This window comes from Calidris pugnax, unplaced genomic scaffold (genome assembly GCF_001431845.1).
Source record: "Calidris pugnax isolate Ruff unplaced genomic scaffold, ASM143184v1 scaffold147, whole genome shotgun sequence".
Classification (NCBI taxonomy): Eukaryota; Metazoa; Chordata; class Aves; order Charadriiformes; family Scolopacidae; genus Calidris; species Calidris pugnax.
Genome location: NW_015092359.1, coordinates 511,296 through 532,596, shown reverse-complemented (window position 1 = coordinate 532,596; position 21,301 = coordinate 511,296). Strand labels below are relative to the sequence as shown.

At 42.7% G+C, this 21,301-nt stretch overlaps 1 protein-coding gene across 4 annotated transcripts in view; it reads right to left on the bottom strand.

Moving 5' to 3' along the window:
- Positions 1 to 4,952: 4,952 nt before the first annotated feature.
- The window catches only part of FOXN2 (forkhead box N2), an 85,973-nt gene continuing 69,624 nt past the window's right edge, over positions 4,953 to 21,301 (bottom strand). For 3 of the 4 annotated variants that reach the window (XM_014962351.1, XM_014962352.1, XM_014962350.1), the window contains 4 exons: positions 20,391 to 20,515; positions 15,262 to 15,326; positions 8,145 to 8,213; positions 4,953 to 7,651 (listed from right to left, as the gene is read on the bottom strand). In XM_014962351.1, the coding sequence (XP_014817837.1) occupies positions 7,134 to 7,651; positions 8,145 to 8,213; positions 15,262 to 15,326; positions 20,391 to 20,515 (777 nt within the window). In that variant the 3' untranslated portion in view covers positions 4,953 to 7,133. The remainder of the gene's footprint in view (positions 7,652 to 8,144; positions 8,214 to 15,261; positions 15,327 to 20,390; positions 20,516 to 21,301) is intronic. The other variant, XM_014962353.1, reaches the window with a different exon arrangement.

Here is a 21,301-nt window from a genome sequence, read left to right as displayed (position 1 = left end):
AGAGCACAGACAAGCACTTGATTGAGGGTGGTCATTCCGATGACTCCAAATGCCATGTGACAATGGCAAATGTAGTGTCTCCTATTAAGACATGAGGCAAAGACACCTTTGATCTGACCAATGCTTATAAATACTTAAAGGGTGGGTGTCAGGAGGATGGGGCGGGTCTTTTCTCAGTGGTGCCCAGGGACAGGACAAGAAGAAACGGGCACAAACTTAAACACAGGAAGTTCCATCTAAACACAAGAAGGAACTTCTTTCCTTTGAGGGTGGCAGAGCCCTGGAAGAGGCTGCCCAGGGAGGTGGTGGAGTCTCCTTCTCTGGAGACATTCAAAACCCACCTGGACACGTTCCTGTGCAACCTGCTCTTGGTGACCATGCTCTGGCAGGGGCGTTGGACTAGATGATCTCCAGAGGTCCCTTCCAACCCCATATCATCCTGTGATTCCGTGATCTGTCCCCACTGTTTTAAACAAAAAAAAAAAAAACCAACACCCTAGCCCTCTAAATAACTGCAAAATGAGCTGAACACCAACATGCAGCAATGAAATACGTATCACGGCCAACAAATCTCATCTTTCTTCCTTTGTTTGGACAGGCTGCCCCAGAAAGGAGTTCCTGGTGAGCAGGAAGGTCACTAGGAGAGATGATGAAGAGTCAGGATGAGGACAGATCTCATTAAATCAGGTTCCAGGCTACAAACTACCAACAGGGGCCTCACCGTTTGGCAGTGACAGGAAGAGAACAAAGACATGGACATACTGGTTGATAACAGGATCAAGCGGCTGTATGTGACCACGGTAAAGGCCATGACAGACACAAGAGCGGTGCTGCAAAGTCAAGGAAGGGATTACTGCCAGGTTACAAAAACCACCAGCACCCTACAAGAGTGTGTGTAGCTCCTCTCATGCACGTGGCAGCAGGATGAATTCCAACTGGATCTGATGTACACACAAAGCAGTTGAGAGGAGTGAAGATCACGTCTCCCAAACGGAAACCAAATAATCTTGGTTTGTTTAAGAAGTCAAGAGCCTAAGGAGGGAAATGATTGGTTTTGTACTGAGGCAATAGGAAAACAAACACTCTCATGTTTAACGAAGAGCTGTTTAAACTAGCACTGGCAGAGGGTAGTTAATAATCTTATGTTGGCTGTAAGTAGTTTATAGCTGTAAGAGCAGGTGGCTTTCGGGAGAGCCTTCTGGAAGCAAAGGGAGAACAAGAAACCCAGCTGATCTGAAGACAAAAAATTAGAGGAAAGGAGTTATTTCTTTGCTGTCCCAGGTGCAAGCGTGGCAAGTAAAAACAGGGAAGAGAGTTTCCATGTCCAAAGATGCTGGGAAAGTTCCCCAGGAACGCTGCTGGACTAATGCTCAGATGTAATTATCCTGAAGCACCCCAGATCATATATGTACTAAGAACACTTACAGCTATCTGGATGTTCAGGATCTGTGAAAATATAACCATATTCTCTGTAAAATTTAGACAGCCACTTTTTCAAAATAAATCTAATCTATTAAGTATTTCCTCAACAAATGTCCTTACAATACAGCTGGTACTTTAAAAGCTAGTATGAAGCTGGTATAAGTGGGTAATTGCTTCAGTTAATGCTTTATTTCCAGAGTTGTGGCTCCACACAGAAGGTAATTTCCAGTGAAGTCATAACAGAGGAAAACACTCTTGGGAAATTTAACAACGAACTTAAGGCTCTCTTAGCACAATATAGCGAATAACAATTAGGAAGATATCATTAACATATGATACATGGCTGTGATTTTGTCCAAACTAATTAGAGCAGTTGTTCTTTTATCAGTATATTAAGATGAACGCTAAATCAAAGATATTAACAGCACATATATATTCTGTAATATGCAATTTAAATATTATTTGATATGGTGATGGCAAGTTTTATTTAAAACCTACCGTGTCACTTCAAGTATTGCAAAAGAAACTGGTGTGTTTCCATCAGCTTCTACATAGATACTGTTAAAAAAAAAATAGAAGGGGTGGACCAATGCTTTTAAGAGAGATAAGGGTCATGTCACACCTTGTTTCCCTCCTCTGGCACTGGAAGGCTGCACTGGAGGGGAAAGCTGGCCCGGGGAAGGGGCACGGGGTGGAGTATTTCATTCCTGCTGGCCAAGAGGGGCGCTTCCATAGGGCCCCTCCATATGGTCTGACATCTAAAGATGCAACAGACACCATAAATCATAGCTAAAGAAAGCAAACACTGGAAAAAACACCAAAGAAGATCTGTGCAGCTTTATCCAGGGACACGTTTTTTTAAATTACCTGCCCTGTGCTACGCTGTGGATCTTTGCGTGTCACACAAGCACCTTGGCCACAGGGACAGGGACACAGAACTGTAAATAATCACAAATGTGTCAGCAGCAGTGTTTCAGCAATTTCCAAGATATCAAAACGTTCCTCGAGGTCCAGGTTAAAAGGTGAAATCTTGACCTTAATAAGATGCTTTTCAAACATTAGGGACCAGCTATGGATGAACCTGTAATAAATCATTAAGGTTCATCCTGTAAGCAAATCCTGCTACGATTCCTGTTACTGTATAGATGACTTCCACATGCAACAGGGTGAGACACACAACAAATTACACATTCAGCTTTTTTTTTTGTTTTTTTTTTTTTTACACCAGCTCAGTCTTGTGGAAGAGCTGGAACTGGCAAGGGAAGGGACCTGGAGCACCATCTGAGCACCAGGGTCTGGTAGATAAAGAGAGAACACAGCGCTTTCTGTTTGCAATGCTGTTTATTTTAGAAAAGCCCCTTTGATCATCTGAATGAAAAATGTGGGCAGAAAAGTCACAAATGTTATAAAACAAAGTTTATTCTGCAATATTTTGTCATAATGAATCGCATCTCTTTGGTAAAAATAAACTTTATAAACATTTTAATTAACAGAGATTAGCATACAAAAAACTAAACTTCTGTAAATCGTTTTTAAAACGGAGAAAGGACTAAACTGGAGGAATAAGGGTTAGAATTGGTCACCTACTGGCAAAATTATTCTAAACAAACCCAAGGACGTTGCTTATGCTACATTAGAAACAAGCTAATGGGAACGGTTTCAAAACAACTCTGGTTCATTTGATCAGAAAGCAATCTTACAATTCACTTTTAAATAAATAATAGTTACAACGAATTGGCAATTATAAAATGTTTTATATCACTATATGGCAGTAACATAATACTTTTAATTATGCACTTTTTAGTTTGAAGAAATGTACATTTATAAAACAGACAATAATGGCACTGGCAGTTAGGTGTGAAGAATGTGCTTTAAGATATAATGGCAGGTGCAACATTTAAATTATTCTACCTTTTCTTTTCAATAAATATTTTGACTACACCATTATTAAAATGTATGAGTGTACTTTGCTTTAACCAAAGCTTGTACTTACTTTTCAGGCTGATGAAGAGTTGTGAACCATACAACTTACGTTTTACAGGCAGATTTGAAAACATTTGATGTGACTTTTGCAAAAGCAGGAATTTAGTATTGGAACCTGAAGGGCCAATACAGGTTCGTACAGAATTCACAGCAGATTAGTCCTGAACAGAGCAGCCTCTCCCGCGTACATGAGTCTCAGACACTTCTTCACTGCATTTAAAGAATTGAACGTGGTTCGTTAATACTTTGCTTGCCAAAATATATCCGAGTCAACCATTGGCATGAACATTTTACATATGTCACTAAAAAAAAAAACCAACCGAACAACCCAAACCCCAACAATCAAAATAACTTTTTAATTATACTCCATTTATACTATATACACCAGGGTCTCTAACTGAGGTGGCAAACAAACCCAAACCCAAACCCAACGGGAGGTATAGAAGCGAAAGGAGAGCGGCTCTTCTCCCACTGCCAAGAGGGGTGCTCCGCGTGGGACAACGTGGTGGCACGGGCCAGGGGGACAGATGGGCCACCTTCTCCTTCGCCAAGGGGAGAGGGAAGATGGCAAAGCATGGAGAGTGTGGCCCCGCTTCCTCCCCCAACCCCACCCTCCACAATTCCAGTTCTCCCAGGCTGAAAGCTGTGAGGCTGGACGCAGCTTTCACCGTTAACTTCTAATTAGTATGGTTTTATTGCTCGTTGCGTATGGTAATTAAATGCATTGTTAGCATCCCGACCCCATCCCTTCGGAAATGCTGAAGTCATTACCACCAACTTCAGGGTTAAGAGCGGCACAGCCACACTCCTACTAAGTATTAACCTTCTTAAACTTTATCTGAGGCAAAAAAAATAATTCCGAATGAAACCAAACCAAACCACCGAGCCACCTGTGACCGCCGTTTCCAGAATACTCCGACCTTAAATCCAGTTGTCCCTGGAAGCTACTGAGAAGCTGCAGCCACCTTCAGTGGGCGCCAGGCAGCACCCCCTCTTCAACAGCACGCAACTGAAACCATGGCACCAGGAAAATTCCCAGAAATACTGTACTAACAATATTTCTGTGAGGCTCAGTCCTCCTCCTTGCATTGACAAGCTCTGCCCTTTGCAGTTTTCCATCCAAGGTACCAAAAGCAACCCACGAGCAAAAACCACAGTTCCACCAAGCATTCGTGTCTCCACATCCCAAAAATCCTAAGAACCACTGCGTCGGTACTTAATTTTCCTTTAAATAGCAAAGTTTTACCCTTAGTATCCCATCAGTAACACATCCGGTATCAGACCTAATTGGCTAATGCACCACTTGTGAGATCCAGAAGACATAGACATCTACAGGCATTGTTGCCCTGTTAGGGGTGTAGGCTAACGGGTGTTCACACAAAGCAGGAATGCAGCAGAATATTTTTCTTTCCCTTTCAAGAAATGAAACAAATCGAAGCTTAACACTGAAATAATTGGAAAAAGAAGAAAAGAACAAAAAAAAAAATAACCCACCACACTTTTTTTTCTTGAAATAATTGGAAAAAGAAGAAAAGAACAACAAAAAAAAACCCCACCACACTTTTTTTTCCCCCTAGTGTTTGTGCCTGAAAACAAACAAACAAACAAAATAACGTTGGCTTTAAATTCCAAAACACAAAGAACCTCAAATATTTCAGGCTTGATCCAACAGCCATTTGAGTCAGCGGGAGCACCACCGTTGTCTTCAAGAGGCACTGGGACAGGCCCTCAGAGCAACAGACCTTCAGCAGCATGGCTGTGTTCGTAATTAAAGTAGACAGTTTATGGCAGTATTCACGAAGAGACTGACAAATAAGCAAAAAAACCCTCCAAAAAAACCCCCAAAACCCCACACTGATCAAAGAAAGGCCTCCAGACAGCCAGAAAAAATACCCTGTTTAGGGAAAGGTTAACTTTTGGCTCAATCCAGCACTGTTTTCACCAACCAAAACAGTGGACATTGGTTTCCAAGGTGGCTCTGCTCCTAATTTTCAAGCAGCCTGCCCGACACCTGCTGGAAGCAATAGCTTAACATCTCAGCGAGAACGTTTGATGGCACATCGTGCTACCTTTCTAAAAGAGGAAAGATGACCTTTGACAGTTGTATACGATTCCGCAACACACTTAAGGCATCCTCATGCTTACAGTACTGTTAAAACCCACTCCAACAGAACTGCTTACCCATTTTTGAACAGAAAACTTAAAAAAAATAAGCCATTATCTAGAAGAAGATGTAAGTAATCACTGATTTTAAAAGAAAAAAAAAATAAAGAAAAAAAAAAAAAGAGGAAAACAGTCACTATACCACTAAGACATTTTTGGCCAAAGGATGTCTGGGAACTATAAAGAGATTCTTTTATTGCAAAAAATGAGTTGTGAAGGATTTTCTTCCCTAAATGGAGAGGTCCTCCTGAGCTCCGGTGTACATCCAAAGGCTAAAGCCTTGCCTTGCCCAGGAGATACCCCGTACGCAGCAGGAGGCTGATGGGACTCACACAGCACAAGGCACAGTGATCTGGGAATAAAAGGTACAGACAGCCCATGGGATGAAAAATAACACCTGTTGGGGGGGAACGGGCAAAAAAACCCAAAGCAATTCAGGGTTCACTGGTCCAAAAGGAAGCTGTTTTATTTTCTCTCAGATGAGGGGGTAAGGCATTCCCTCTTCAGCAGCCGTTCACCACCTAAAGCCTCCACCTCCTTCACGTTGTCACCACTGTCAACCATTGGGTTCTTTTTTCCCCTGAAACCGGTGCAGGGTGGCAGAAGGGGAGATGTTGCAGGACTATGCAGCTACTATATAGTCAACAGTGGTGGTAACATGAGGACAACATCAAATTTGGCAAGTGGCAGCTTTCACTGTTGGCTACATCCAAGGTGCATGGATGCACATGTGCATCTGCATGGAAAGGACACACACCCCCCAAAAAAAAAACCAACCAGACAATTTGTCTTAAGATAAAAAAAAAAAACACAACAGCCCTGTTTTCCTTCAGGAATCTGACCTGCACACAGCAGATTTTGGGGGAAGGAGGGGGGAAAAAAAACCAAAACTGTGGGCAATACCCACCTCAGCTCCCCCTTATCCCTGCTCTTCCAGGGATACTTCGCATCCTGCTGAAGCAGCTCCTGGAGCTACAGGTTTTCAGCCTCTGGGTCAGATGGGCTGAAAACTGCAGCCCCTCGGAGCTGCTTCACCAGCGTTTCCACCAGGACCTGTCCCAGAAGAGCAAAGAGAGGACAGGAGGGAGGAGGCAACTGAGGTCAGGACCCATTTTTTATTCCCCCCCTCTCCCTTTCTTTCTCTTTTCTCCTCCTTTTTAATCCTTTACATGGAAGTCAGAGCCCTTAGACAGGGCAAAATTCACCTCTGCAGATGGGGCCAGCAGAGATGTAAATATTATCCACAATGTGCATCTGAACAAATATATCTCTGGGAAAAAAAAAAATAAAATCAATTATTAAAAAGAAAAAAAAAAGTGATCATTAAGAAGTATGCTTTCAGGTTTCCACAAGTCATGCATCTCTTCTAATTTGAGAAGATTAAATATTTTTTTTTTCTTTTTAGGCAGTGATTTAAAAATAAATGGCTAAATTATAGTTAGCGCCAAAAATAAAAAAGCAATGAGTCCTCTTATGGCTTTGATCTCCCTTGTGAAGGGTAAAAGTAGAAGAGTATTGCCACAATTAAAAAAAATATATGTATATATTCAACACTGACAAACATACTATTTTTTCCTTTGCTTGTGACAGTGGGTCTTTGCAGTACTTATTAAGGAACTCAAGCACGTTTGGATGCCAGCAAGGTGGAGCAGGGACCCCGCCGCTTCCTTCAGCTCCTCGTCGATTTCTTGACATAACTCCTTGAATGCTTTGTTGCTAGGCTGACTTTCCTCAGAGGTATCTACACAAGGTTGTGATGCATAGCCACTGTCTCCAAGAGGATCATCTTCAGAGTCAACGTCTGTATCCACCTCGCTGTGAAACCCTTCGCTGCCGTCGCTTCCCTCGTGGCTGGTCTTGGAGATGAATTCGTACACCTCGTCAAGGGAGGACAAGGAAGACACGCTGGACCTAGACGCACAGCGCTGGGTGCCCATGCTGCTGGCACTGTAGTTGTGATCCTCCTTGGGATCGATATTGGTGGCTGCAGAATCATTTTCCTGCAGATTTATGGAACTGGGAGGGTTGAACGCGCTGCCGTAACTCCTCTTCTTAGGTGTCTTCAGAGGCTGAGGTTTCTCGCCTGTTAAAAAAAGGTCGGCAGTGAGCAAATACTCCAATGAGATCACCTGCAAAAAGAGCACCCTACAGGCTGTCTGGCTGCAAAGTGAGCTGAACACGAGCATTTAAGGGTTATAATATCTTGTGCACGTTCACTGTCATCCACAGAGCACAACGGCCTTCAGCTAATCACAACTAAGAGCTGGAGAAACAGAGGAGGAGCTAAGAAACTCTTCTCACCATCTAGCACAGAGGGCAGGAGAAGAATGTTGCAGAAAAAAAAAAAAAAAAACAAACAAAAAACAAATTAACTGGGAAAAAAGAAAAATAAGGTGCTGTTCTCAAACTGTGTAACGCTAGCACAGAAGGAATAATCAAGGAATAATCAAACCAGAACTCCTTTTGACCGCTCTTACTACTTGGGAACTAGACCATACTCGTTTCCTGAAACTTTATAAAGGAAAGATTTAGCTACTGGGTAGACAAGAAAACAGAGTAAAATGGCTTATGCTTACAGTCCAACATCCCTTGTTGAATGGAAGTATTTAACAGCATCATTGCGGTAGCAGCATCTATATCGGATTCTGTGAAGGAAAACAGGAAAACATTAGATCTCGGGGACGCCTGACAAAATGAGGTCCCTGGAACGTGCAAAGAACGTCTATCTGCATATACTGGCCTAAAATAAAGGGCAGGTGAAGGGGGAAAATGTACAAATTTAGAGCACAACTATTATACAGCACTTATACAAAACATTCTTGTATCTTAACTATGACATTCAAAAGCTGAATTCTCCCATTCCATTTACCAAAGCTGACCCCCAGAATCAGTGACATTAATTAGACATTCACACGACGATGCTGTCACCGTACTTATCAACAAGTGGCTTTTGTTTGTACCGGTTGAGGGAGAAAATATTGTGCATACAGCACAGCAGAGCATCTCAGCAGCTTCATACCCCGGTGACGCGCATACGCAGGGCTGAGGAACCAACGTGCCCATTAACGCAGCGCTAATTGAGAGCACCTCTCTCCTCCAGCAGTAATTTCCACACCAACAAGTCAAACAGAAGGAACGGAGAAGACGAGGGGAGAAAGGGCACTGAACCGAAAGCAGGAGGATCTAAATTATAAATAGGCACTTCTTTTAAAAGGTTTTTAGGCGAGGTGCGGCGCTTTTAGCGATGGCAACAAGCGCTGCTGTAAAACTCCACCCTTTGCTGCCCAGAGTGGATTGCTTACAACTCAAAAAAGGACACACCTTGAGGATATTATGGCAAAGAGTGACAATTCAAACCAAAGTCAGATGAAAAGGAAGAGAAACAAGCACACATTTCAACACTCACTTCAGAACATGCTCGCGCACTTTAAAAAAGAGGAAATCCAAGGTCTTGCCTTGCTCACTTCAGCTATGGATGTTGGAGAGACAGGCTATATGTTCCTCTCCTTATACAGGACAGAAATGTCTAAGACAACATGGGGGATCACAGAATGCTATGGGGTTGGAAGGGACCTCTGGAGACCATCTAGTCCAACCCCCTGCCAGAGCAGGTCCCCCCAGAGCAGGTTGCACAGGAACGTTTCCAGGTGGGTTTTGAATGGCTCAGAGAAGGAGACTCCATCACCTCCCTGGGCAGCCTCTTCCAGGGCTCTGCTACCCTCAACGGAAAGACGTTCCTCCTCGTGTTTAGATGGAACTTCCTGTGTTTAAGTTTGTGCCCGTTTCTTCTTGTCCTGTCACTGGGCACCACTGAGAAAAGACTGGCCCCATCCTCTTGACACCCGCCCTTTAAAATATTTATAAGCATTCAGCAGATATCCCCCTCAGTCTTCTCCAGACTAAAAACACCCAAGTCCCTCAACCTTTCCTCATCAGAGATTTGCTCCAGGCCCCTAATCATCTTTGTAGCCCTCTGCTGTACTCTCTCCAGCAGTTCCCTGTCCTTCTGGAACTGGACACAGTAGTCCAGATGGGGCCTCACCAGGACAGAAGTAAAGGGGGAGGATGACCTCTCTCGACCTGCTGGTCACACTCGTCTTGATGCACCCCAGGATCCCATTGGCCTTCTTGCCACAAGGGCACATTGCTGCCTCTGGGACTAACCAGGCAAAAGAGGAGCAAAGAGACAAGGTGAGCTCTCAGAAGAACCTTGCTGTCTCAGAGGAAAGGACCACATCCCAGGTGTACATATATATATATATGTATGTATGTACATGTGAGTGGAGATGCAGCATTGGAAGACAACGCATGTAAGGTACCAGCAGCGAGCAGAACGAGCTCCCAGACCTGCTGAACTGGAGCTGGGGTGGGAATTGCTGGAGTGAAACATCAGCAATGTCATTTTTTGGTGGCATTTCTTCACCCACCCACCCATCACATGCATGAATTATGTTACTGAATCTGAGAGGAGAGTTAGTATTGGGAGGGGGACTGCAGAATTCTCACTTTGGTTTCTTATTGAATATAGTTGTCTCCAATATCATCCCTGGTCAAGGATGTGAAGATGTCATCACTTTGGGAATGTTGTACCAACACAGAAAGAGGACTGAGCTGGTGTTTCCATCACAAGTTATAAAACATACACATTCCCCCTTGTTTGCACTGTCTATCATTTTAAAACCAGCATACTTTAAGGTCTACCCCACTGCACTTATGAGATTATTTATTTTAATTCTGCTTCGTCTTCCTTGGCAACAATACAGCCCCAGAATTTACAAGTCGTATGTATCCGACTGACAATAAGAAATAAAAAAAAAAAAAAAGCATGAATTTCCTTTCCTCTGCTACCATAATCAAAAATGAAATATTCCCATTCCTTACACGCTATCACAGGCATTTTATTTTAACATCTGATGTTGGTCTATAAGCACCACCTTGTTAAAACGACAAGCAACTGGAGGCACTAATGCAACACAGAATTACTACCTGCACATTAGTATCCTCAAAGAAATAGGAGAGACACTTCTGCAGCGACTTCTTAGCAGTGCTCTGCATCTCTGTTAATGTGCTCTGCCTTCATTTGTGATTGCTCTCCTTGACAGAGCAGTAATTCCCAAATTTATGCTTCCCCAGCCGAGTGGCTGAAGAAACACATTATTACAAGATATTCTTTCATCTGCACAACAGCTGTCCTCTGCGACCCTGGGAACATTAATGTTTCTCCTGTAATGCCAGGAGATGCTGAAGAGGTTCACCAAGATGCAGAAATTAAATGAGAGCAGATACACGTCTTTATTTCGTGTAGCAAATCGGAATAGTTCGCATCAGACTGGCAATCTCCAAACCCATCACAGAACACACCAGCAAAATCATCAAGAGGAAGGAGATTTCTTGTATTCTCTAAGAAGCCCCAAGAATCCCAGGTCTAGCAGCCTGGCAACCAAGGATGCTTCCTTGCCACCTGGGGACCACCATGAAACCTCCACCTGGCCGCGTGGTAATTATCATCCGTGGACCAGGCAGCTGTCTTTAAAATAACCCTTGGCTTTGCTACCTAACTGATGTTTCTGGTTTGTGGTGGAAAACTAAAAATCAACCTTCTCACCTCAAAGCCCATCGCGCTAGCAAAGCCGGAGAGCTGGATGTCTGCTCCACTGCTCAACTCCTACTTTGTTGGCCTTTTATCATCCTTTTGAAAGACCTTTAGCAATACTCCTCTACAACAAATTAACACATGCTCGCTTTTTCTTGGAATCAGCCCTTTAAAAAAAAATGAGCATGATTCACTTTCCAGCACCTTTTTTTTTAAAAAAAAAAAAAAGATTATTTTTGATGAGGATAAGCCTGCAGTGGGTTAAGCTTTGCTACTGAGGTCCAAGACCTGTGCTCAACAGGCTTCTTCAAAAGAACTGCTGTGATATCCCAGCATGCTGTGTATAGCTCCCTTCTGGTACCGAGGCCCACGAAAATTATTTAAATGAAGTACATTTTTTTAAAGTACATATGAGAAAACAAAATAACCATCTTCTGTTCAACAGCTGTTGCTACTTCAATTGGCATTTGACTGACAATAAAAAACAGATTTCCATCTTTTTTTCTTTTTTTTTTTTAACCTGAACATGGCTGGCTGGTTTTCCTCATGGAAAGCAAAAGTCCAAATCCATAGGAGAGAACTATGGCCAAGTCCTTGTTAATCTAACACTCATTCAAACCTCTAAGAGTAGGTATATCCTGGTGGGATAAGGAAAGGGACACCAGAAAGACAGCAATGCTGCATTTCAGCAGGAATTCCCTGAAAACAAACAACAAAACCCCCCCAAAACCTGCATTCTTTCTCAGTAGGGAACCATTTTGGGTTTGTTGGTGCTACAAAAGCACAGGCGTAGCTATATCAACCTCCCCTGCGTGACTTGGACTGATATAATCTTTCTCCACCAAGTTTTGGTGACTCTGGTCAAAATAACAGTTACAGAATCATAGAGTTGCCTGGGTTGGAAGGGACCTTTCAGATCATTGAGTCCAACCATCAACCTACCACTGACAAAAAACATCACTAAACTGTATCTCTAAGCGCTCTATCTGCCCATCTTTTGAATACCACCAGGGATGGTGACTCCACCACTTCCCTGGGCAGCCTGTTCCAACGCTTAATAACCCTTTCAGTGTAAAAATTTTCCCTAATATCTGACCTAAGCCTCCCCTGGTGCAACTTGAGGCCATTCCTATTGTCCTGTTGCCTGTTAATTGGGAGAGGAGACCAACCCCCACCTCCCTACAACCCTAGATCCTTCAGCTGCTCCTCATAAGGCTTGTTCTCCATAAAAGCTTTTGTTTGTGGACGTGACTTGTTTTCTCCTGCACCTACTTCATGACCAGTGCAGGAAACACAGAGGGATGTAAACTTGCTTGAGAAGCAGCACTGCGGCCTACAATACCAAGGTCTGTATTTAGAGCCCATATATTAAACCCATCCTACTTCCCTCTCCCAAGAGTTAAAATGAACCTTTTGCAATTTTTAAGATGATACCTTAAACTAAACAGACATCAGGAGGCTACTGGTTAAGTGGGTTAATGTCCAGAACTTAGGCTTCCTCCATAACTACACTGGCAATAACACCAGCTTGTGCCCAGCTTCTTGGCAACATCCCTAAGTTTTATACATTAAAATTTGCTGCCTTTTGTTCTCAGTTCTTGGTAACCACTAAGACTGGTGTAGAGATATGTAGCTTTCAGACTGGTTTTCTACTGGGCTATTCATTAAGTAGGTTGTATTTGAGAGCGATGCGTCTGCTAAATACCTTGCTGGCAGAACGAGATGTCCCCTATTACACCTTGAAATTAATCTTATGGATTTAAACTGAATACACAAGTGGCTAAAATAACGAGCATGCTTTCTACTACATCATTTTTTTCCATCCTCTAGCAGACCCTTCAGAGCAGGTCCATACACAACATCAGCTGGGGGTTCAGTACATGCTCGTTACTCAACCCAGAGGAGCAGAGTGAAAGAAAATTAAACATTTACCTTTGAGAGACCGGCCATGGCTCTGCTGAAGGACCGAAGTCAGGTAGTGAGGGGATGCAGACCTACTGAAAAGAAATTCAACAAGTCAAAGCCAAGCCCTGATTAGGTTTTGTACAAAGTATAGTAGGCACAAAACTATGATCAGAGAAGGGTACAAACAAAACCGACCCAAACACCAAGGCTCGGTGGACAATTTCTATTGCTCTCAGTAGATGGCTTGACACCTTGGTTGATGGGTTAATAAGCCATCATCAGCATTTGGAGAACACCTCAAAACACACAGTCTAAGCAAAAGTCTTGTTGGCAGGAGATGCTACCTTCCACAGATTTTACATACCCGCCTAAAGGCTAGATTTTAAATAAAGATATGTAGGCTTTTAGTAAGTAAAACCTACATGTGAACAAAACATTAGGTTACACAGGGATGCTTAGAGCCTGGGAGCAACAGAAGAGGTAAGGACCAGTTGTGTCTGTGGCTCTTCAAAACAGTGGTGGGAGATGAACGAAAACAAAAGGTAGTGTCCTGCAAAAATCTAGGGAAGAACAACAACAACAAAAAAACCCCAAGCCAAAATATTTGCTGATTTTAAAGTTATCTGAAGCCGAGCTGTTTTGGTGATGCTGTCTGCTTTTTTTGGCATGGATCAGACCAGCTTTGCACCTGGCAAAGTGCTGCTTAACACCCACAGGGCAAGTTAAAGCTTTCGAATGGTTTTCTGCTACACACCCAGTCCTAATTAATCAGTTCATTATAAAGGTACTAGCAAATAGTTAGAAATAAACACAGCAGAAATAGTACACAGCTATTAAAATTGCATGAATCACAGCAATATGCACCTTCTGTAGTATCACTAGAAGAATTCAGAGGGTGATAAGCAGAATTTTCAAGCACAACCTGTAACAACAACCTTATGGGCTTAGTGGGGTGATTTCTATTGTTAAAAAACAACAAAACCCCCCCAAAACCTGCATTCTTTCTCAGTAGGGAACCATTTTGGGTTTGTTGGTGCTACAAAAGCACAGGCGTAGCTATATCAACCTCCCCTGCGTGACTTGGACTGATATAATCTTTCTCCACCAAGTTTTGGTGACTCTGGTCAAAATAACAGTTACAGAATCATAGAGTTGCCTGGGTTGGAAGGGACCTTTCAGATCATTGAGTCCAACCATCAACCTACCACTGACAAAAAACATCACTAAACTGTATCTCTAAGCGCTCTATCTGCCCATCTTTTGAATACCACCAGGGATGGTGACTCCACCACTTCCCTGGGCAGCCTGTTCCAACGCTTAATAACCCTTTCAGTGTAAAAATTTTCCCTAATATCTGACCTAAGCCTCCCCTGGTGCAACTTGAGGCCATTCCTATTGTCCTGTTGCCTGTTAATTGGGAGAGGAGACCAACCCCCACCTCCCTACAACCCTAGATCCTTCAGCTGCTCCTCATAAGGCTTGTTCTCCATAAAAGCTTTTGTTTGTGGACGTGACTTGTTTTCTCCTGCACCTACTTCATGACCAGTGCAGGAAACACAGAGGGATGTAAACTTGCTTGAGAAGCAGCACTGCGGCCTACAATACCAAGGTCTGTATTTAGAGCCCATATATTAAACCCATCCTACTTCCCTCTCCCAAGAGTTAAAATGAACCTTTTGCAATTTTTAAGATGATACCTTAAACTAAACAGACATCAGGAGGCTACTGGTTAAGTGGGTTAATGTCCAGAACTTAGGCTTCCTCCATAACTACACTGGCAATAACACCAGCTTGTGCCCAGCTTCTTGGCAACATCCCTAAGTTTTATACATTAAAATTTGCTGCCTTTTGTTCTCAGTTCTTGGTAACCACTAAGACTGGTGTAGAGATATGTAGCTTTCAGACTGGTTTTCTACTGGGCTATTCATTAAGTAGGTTGTATTTGAGAGCGATGCGTCTGCTAAATACCTTGCTGGCAGAACGAGATGTCCCCTATTACACCTTGAAATTAATCTTATGGATTTAAACTGAATACACAAGTGGCTAAAATAACGAGCATGCTTTCTACTACATCATTTTTTTCCATCCTCTAGCAGACCCTTCAGAGCAGGTCCATACACAACATCAGCTGGGGGTTCAGTACATGCTCGTTACTCAACCCAGAGGAGCAGAGTGAAAGAAAATTAAACATTTACCTTTGAGAGACCGGCCATGGCTCTGCTGAAGGACCGAAGTCAGGTAGTGAGGGGATGCAGACCTACTGAAAAGAAATTCAACAAGTCAAAGCCAAGCCCTGATTAGGTTTTGTACAAAGTATAGTAGGCACAAAACTATGATCAGAGAAGGGTACAAACAAAACCGACCCAAACACCAAGGCTCGGTGGACAATTTCTATTGCTCTCAGTAGATGGCTTGACACCTTGGTTGATGGGTTAATAAGCCATCATCAGCATTTGGAGAACACCTCAAAACACACAGTCTAAGCAAAAGTCTTGTTGGCAGGAGATGCTACCTTCCACAGATTTTACATACCCGCCTAAAGGCTAGATTTTAAATAAAGATATGTAGGCTTTTAGTAAGTAAAACCTACATGTGAACAAAACATTAGGTTACACAGGGATGCTTAGAGCCTGGGAGCAACAGAAGAGGTAAGGACCAGTTGTGTCTGTGGCTCTTCAAAACAGTGGTGGGAGATGAACGAAAACAAAAGGTAGTGTCCTGCAAAAATCTAGGGAAGAACAACAACAACAAAAAACCCCCAAGCCAAAATATTTGCTGATTTTAAAGTTATCTGAAGCCGAGCTGTTTTGGTGATGCTGTCTGCTTTTTTTGGCATGGATCAGACCAGCTTTGCACCTGGCAAAGTGCTGCTTAACACCCACAGGGCAAGTTAAAGCTTTCGAATGGTTTTCTGCTACACACCCAGTCCTAATTAATCAGTTCATTATAAAGGTACTAGCAAACAGTTAGAAATAAACACAGCAGAAATAGTACACAGCTATTAAAATTGCATGAATCACAGCAATATGCACCTTCTGTAGTATCACTAGAAGAATTCAGAGGGTGATAAGCAGAATTTTCAAGCACAACCTGTAACAACAACCTTATGGGCTTAGTGGGGTGATTTCTATTGTTAAAGTGTGTTTAACTTTTATATTTATCATATTTAGGCAGCTCTGATTTCTAGAATAAGGCACAGACACAAATCCCCCCCCCAGATCATGAAGTTGCTAAGTGCTTAACATTTATTTTTTTTTAATTACTTGTTGTCATGGTTTAACCCCAGCCAGCAACTAGAACCACACAGCCACTTGATCACATTTCTCCCCCATCCCAGGAAGGAGGGGGGAGAAAGAAGGGGGATAAAGGGAGGAAAAAAACCTTGTGGGTTGAGATAAAGACAATTTAATAGAAACAATAACAGAAAAGGAAAAATAACAATAATAATAATAACGACAGGGATCACTCTCACTGCCCAGTTTCAAGCACAACCTGTAACAACAACCTTATGGGGTTAGTGGGGTGATTTCTATTGTTAAAGTGTGTTTAACTTTTATATTTATCATATTCAGGCAGCTCTGATTTCCAGAATAAGGCACAGACACAAATCCACCCCCCCCAAATCACGAAGTTGCTAAGTGCTTAACGTTTATTTTTTTTTTAATTACTTGTTGTCATGGTTTAACCCCAGCCAGGAACTAGAACCACACAGCCACTTGATCACATTTCTCCCCCACCCCAGGAAGGAGGGGGGAAAAAGAAGGGGGATAAAGGGAGGAAAAAAAACTTGTGGGTTGAGATAAAGACAATTTAATAGAAACAATAATAGAAAAGGAAAAATACCAGAAATAATAATAATGACAGGGATCACTCTCACTGCCCAGAGAATTAGCACTGTCCTGAGCAGTGATTCTGAATTCATGCCCCCCCACAACTAACCTGTGGGTTGAGATAAAGACAATTTAATAGAAACAATAATAGAAAAGGAAAAATACCAGAAATAATAATAATGACAGGGATCACTCTCACTGCCCAGAGAATTAGCACTGTCCTGAGCAGTGATTCTGAATTCATGCCCCCCCACAACTAACCCCCCAATTATCTACTGAGCATGATGTCTGTGGCACGGAATATTCCATTGGCCATTCCGTCCTTCTGTCTATGCTTCTATGGGAAGCTGAAAAAAGTCCTTGAATATTGTAAACATCACTTAGCAACAACTAAAAACAATAGGTATTATTGACATTCCTTTCACAGCAATCACTAGAAAGAAAATTAACTCTTTCCCAGCTGAAACCTTGTCTAGATCATTGATTAAAACCCAAACAATTACTTTAGTTTTTTATAGCTTTTTTTAAAACTAGAGTCTTCATTCTTTAAGGTGAATTTTGAAGAAAATATTTTTCACATCTCAACCACTCTGAGATCAGCTACTTTGCACAGCTGTTAATGAGGGATGCCCATTTAATACTCTTGCTGCTCCAACTTGGGATCGTATTATCCAAACTCAAAAACTCAAGTTCACTGACCAGTATGTTTTCTTGCGGGGGTGATGGAATGAAAAGGGAACCTATCCCAAAATGGGGAAAAAAATTAAAAAAAATAATAAAAAAAGTCACAAGGAAAGAAATGGACCCATTCCAACATGGAGCCTGCAGGTAAGAGATGCTAAACCTCTTCATCCTTTCGTCTGAGCTCAGATCCTTCAGGAATCATATCCACATACAGCTTTCCTACGGCAAATTAATGCTTAGTATTGATTAAGGCAAGCTATGCATATGCATAAAGTATTTGCAAGATGAGGACCACAGCAGTCCCTAGAGCCCAGGGATATAATACATGTAGTACTAGAAACAGAACGTAGCCAGGGGCCTCGCACCGACTTGTTGAACAAGCTGTGCGGGAATAAAATGCCAATCATCTATGATAATACACGTTTCAGTGTAACTAGACACAGATTACAGCTTTGGAAAGCTTCTGCTCAAAGTAACACCTTAAATTTTATTTTAAAATGCTGCTGAGTGATAGGTGTATTCCCCACGAACACACTGTAAAATGATTATGAACACAAGCCCTCCCACAGAAAAAGATTCAGGAACTTGCAGTCAAATTCAAGCATCACCCTGTTGTTAAACTTGGATGGTCCTTCCAGCCTCTCTCCAGCTGCACCTCTGGGCTTGCTCTTTCTCTCTACACACAAGGCAGCCCCCTGGGAGGTCCTTCCCCCAAACAGAATTTAAATCTAATCCAAGAATTTTTCAACGTGGAAGGGAAAATAATAAATCTATTTTCCTGCATATGACTGAAAGTCACACAATATTTTTTTTTAATTAAAGGAAAATAAACCAGCTTTCATTAGGGAGAAGCCGAGTACCTTGAAATGTTTTTATTTTGTTGCCCTTATAAATACAAGCACTGCAAAATCCTTCACGTATTGAAGTCAGTGGGAATTTTGCCATGTGGCTTCATTAGGACCAGGATTTCCTTGTAATTGTGATTGTTGGCAAGTGTGACTAAGCCTTCACTAAAGGGAAAAAAAAAACAACTTACTGAAAACAACAGCTTCAAATCAAAGTCCTGATCTTGCAAGTACTTCAGTGTTCAGATAAAAATCTCTCCTTCCCTACACCTGATTTCAGTACGTTGTATTTATACAAGCGAGATACTTCAATGCTTGTATCGTTGGAATCATCTTGAAGACCTTGGAAATATTAAAAGTTTTAACTGGTCAAAGCTCTGGACAACCTGCCCTCAGCTGAGTCTGTCTTGATCCTCTGCTCCTCTGGCTGGACAGACAGCATCCAGAAGTCCCCTCCAACCCGTATTATTCAGCGATTCTCAATTTTAAATGTTTGGCAGTGTTAACAAAGCTTTCGAGGACCAAACCTTCGCTCGAGTTGTACCAAAAAACAGAAGTGCATGCCACTGTGTAGAAACAGTAATGCCTGTAAAAACATGATCATCTAGAGCCCAATTACAGTAGTTTCAACATCTTTGTTCCTATAAAACAAAGCCTGACAATAGCACCAGCCATCTTGTACTTTCCAGTTTGACTTCAGGGTTATTTTAGTAACGCAGAAAGCTGGAAAGAGGGACATTTCTGCCTGGCTCATTCAAAGCCAAGATGATCCACTATGGATCTACAGACGGAAGGTCAGAGACCATATCTGCATCTCATAGACTACAAGCCCACCTGGAAGAGCCCACACCAGGCATTCAGCTGTGGCCAGACAGCTAAGGCTTCCATGGAGGTGCCAGCTCTCAGGGTCAATGCCTGTTGGACCCTCAGAAATGTCTGCTCAATGTTTACCAGCTTTACATCCTGCTCCAGTAATCCCAGTTCCTCCTGTTTGTGAGGGAAACTCCTCACTGATAAGGTCAAGGCACAGGGCAATGCGCAGAGGCCTTAATTATCTCTTATCTCACCCAAATTCTTTGCTGAACTAGATAAACCTGCCATGTGCCTACCTGACAACTGAGCTCACCAACAACAGCAATGTGTTCCTCTCTGCTTTCTGCCCTTCCTCCTCCCCTCTGCCCTCTCTCTATAGCCTGACCCAGCTGCTCTTCCTCTTCCTCAGCCGAGAACACATGATGTTGACTTCAAATTCTCCAAAATCTGTTGCCCAATCTTAAAAAAAAAAATGTGTCAGATGAGGAAGCCCTCGTTTCAGAAGTCTTGCATGCTCCACCTCAAGAGTATGTTTCTGGTAAAGGCTGTTCTTCCCATCCTGGCTGTAAAATGCTTTTAATGGCTTTGGAGGAAAACACCCCTCTTAGTCCAGCCTCTCTAAGCACTTCAGATAATAAAAGCGTTGATTGTTTTTGGAACTGTGCTTGAAGGAGGATTTTGCTCCAGTTCCTGGGAATGCCTGACCTCCAGAGAAATGTGGCTCACCAGTAAGCATCCAGCAGAGCTCCCACCTCTTTTCAAACTCTCCCACAGTTATGAAGACACCTGGGACTTTTTATCTGGGAAGCTCATAACAGCTCCTCGTCTCGCCAGTCTCATCTAAGTCCCACTCAAATTCATAGAATCATGGAATCATAGAATGGTTTGGGTTGGAAGGGACTTTAAAGACCACCCAGTTCCAACCCCCCTGCCATGGGCAGGGACACCTCCCACCAGACCAGGTTGCTCAAAGCCCCATCCAGCCTGGTCTTGGACACCTCCAGGGATGGGGCATCCACAACTTCTCTGAGCAACCTGATTCTTCTCTCAGGTGGCAGCTGGTAACAACCCATCAACATCCACATGGGCACCTCCTCTGCTGGGTGGAGTAACATAACTGTGCACCACACCGGGATGAGAAAATTCACCTACCTTGGTGGTGACGCCGGCGGAGTATAGAAGGCGAGCGCTGAGGGAAACGGCTGCTTTTTCAGTGCTTGGACAAGGTTAGGTTTATATTCTGGGTCAACACACCACAATGAACCTTTTCCATTGACCTGCAAGAAAGAAGTACTGCGAATTAGAAGCGTCCAGGAGCCAGGCTGTCACAGAGATTTCTAATTTAATATTCCTGAGATGCAGCACAGTGCAATGACGTAGGCACCTGCCGCTGGATGGCTGATGTACGTGGTCCTCAGGCAGCTCCTCAGGTCACCCGCATGGATGCTCCCAAACCAAGCACAGGGTCCCAAGACCCTCGATATACAGTAAAGAAGCACCTGTCTTGCAGCTTGGGATAGCATCTCCAAAGCCCCTCCTCTAAAGCCCTGGAAGTCCATTGGAAGGCTGTAAACCTTATTTAGACACTTGTTAAATAAATACAGCTGTAAATGTAAGTGTCTGTCCAGGTGAATTGATCAGCAGTCTTTTGATTAACAGGTTTCCAAGTAAGAAACCAAAGTTCCTTTCCCTTTGCTTAGATACAGCCACGTACTCATTTAACTTTATACCACCCTGTCAGAGCAACTTGCTGGATGCCCAGCTACACAATGGATTATTCCTACTTTTCCCAAAATCTGAAAGCCTAATTTATGTATTTTTGATGTGCCTAACAACGTAAGCACCACTGTGCTAGTCATTCTTGGTAGTAAATTTGATATGCCAAAAGTTAAGCAATATAGATCCCATGGCAGGCAGGTTGGAACTTGATGGTCTTCAAGGTCCCTTCCAACCTGAACTGTTCTATGATTCTATGATAAAGCACCTCCTGCTCTTCTCAATGGCTTCTTCACATCTTTACTATATAAAGAAAAAAAAAAATATTTTTTGAACCTGCTAGTTCT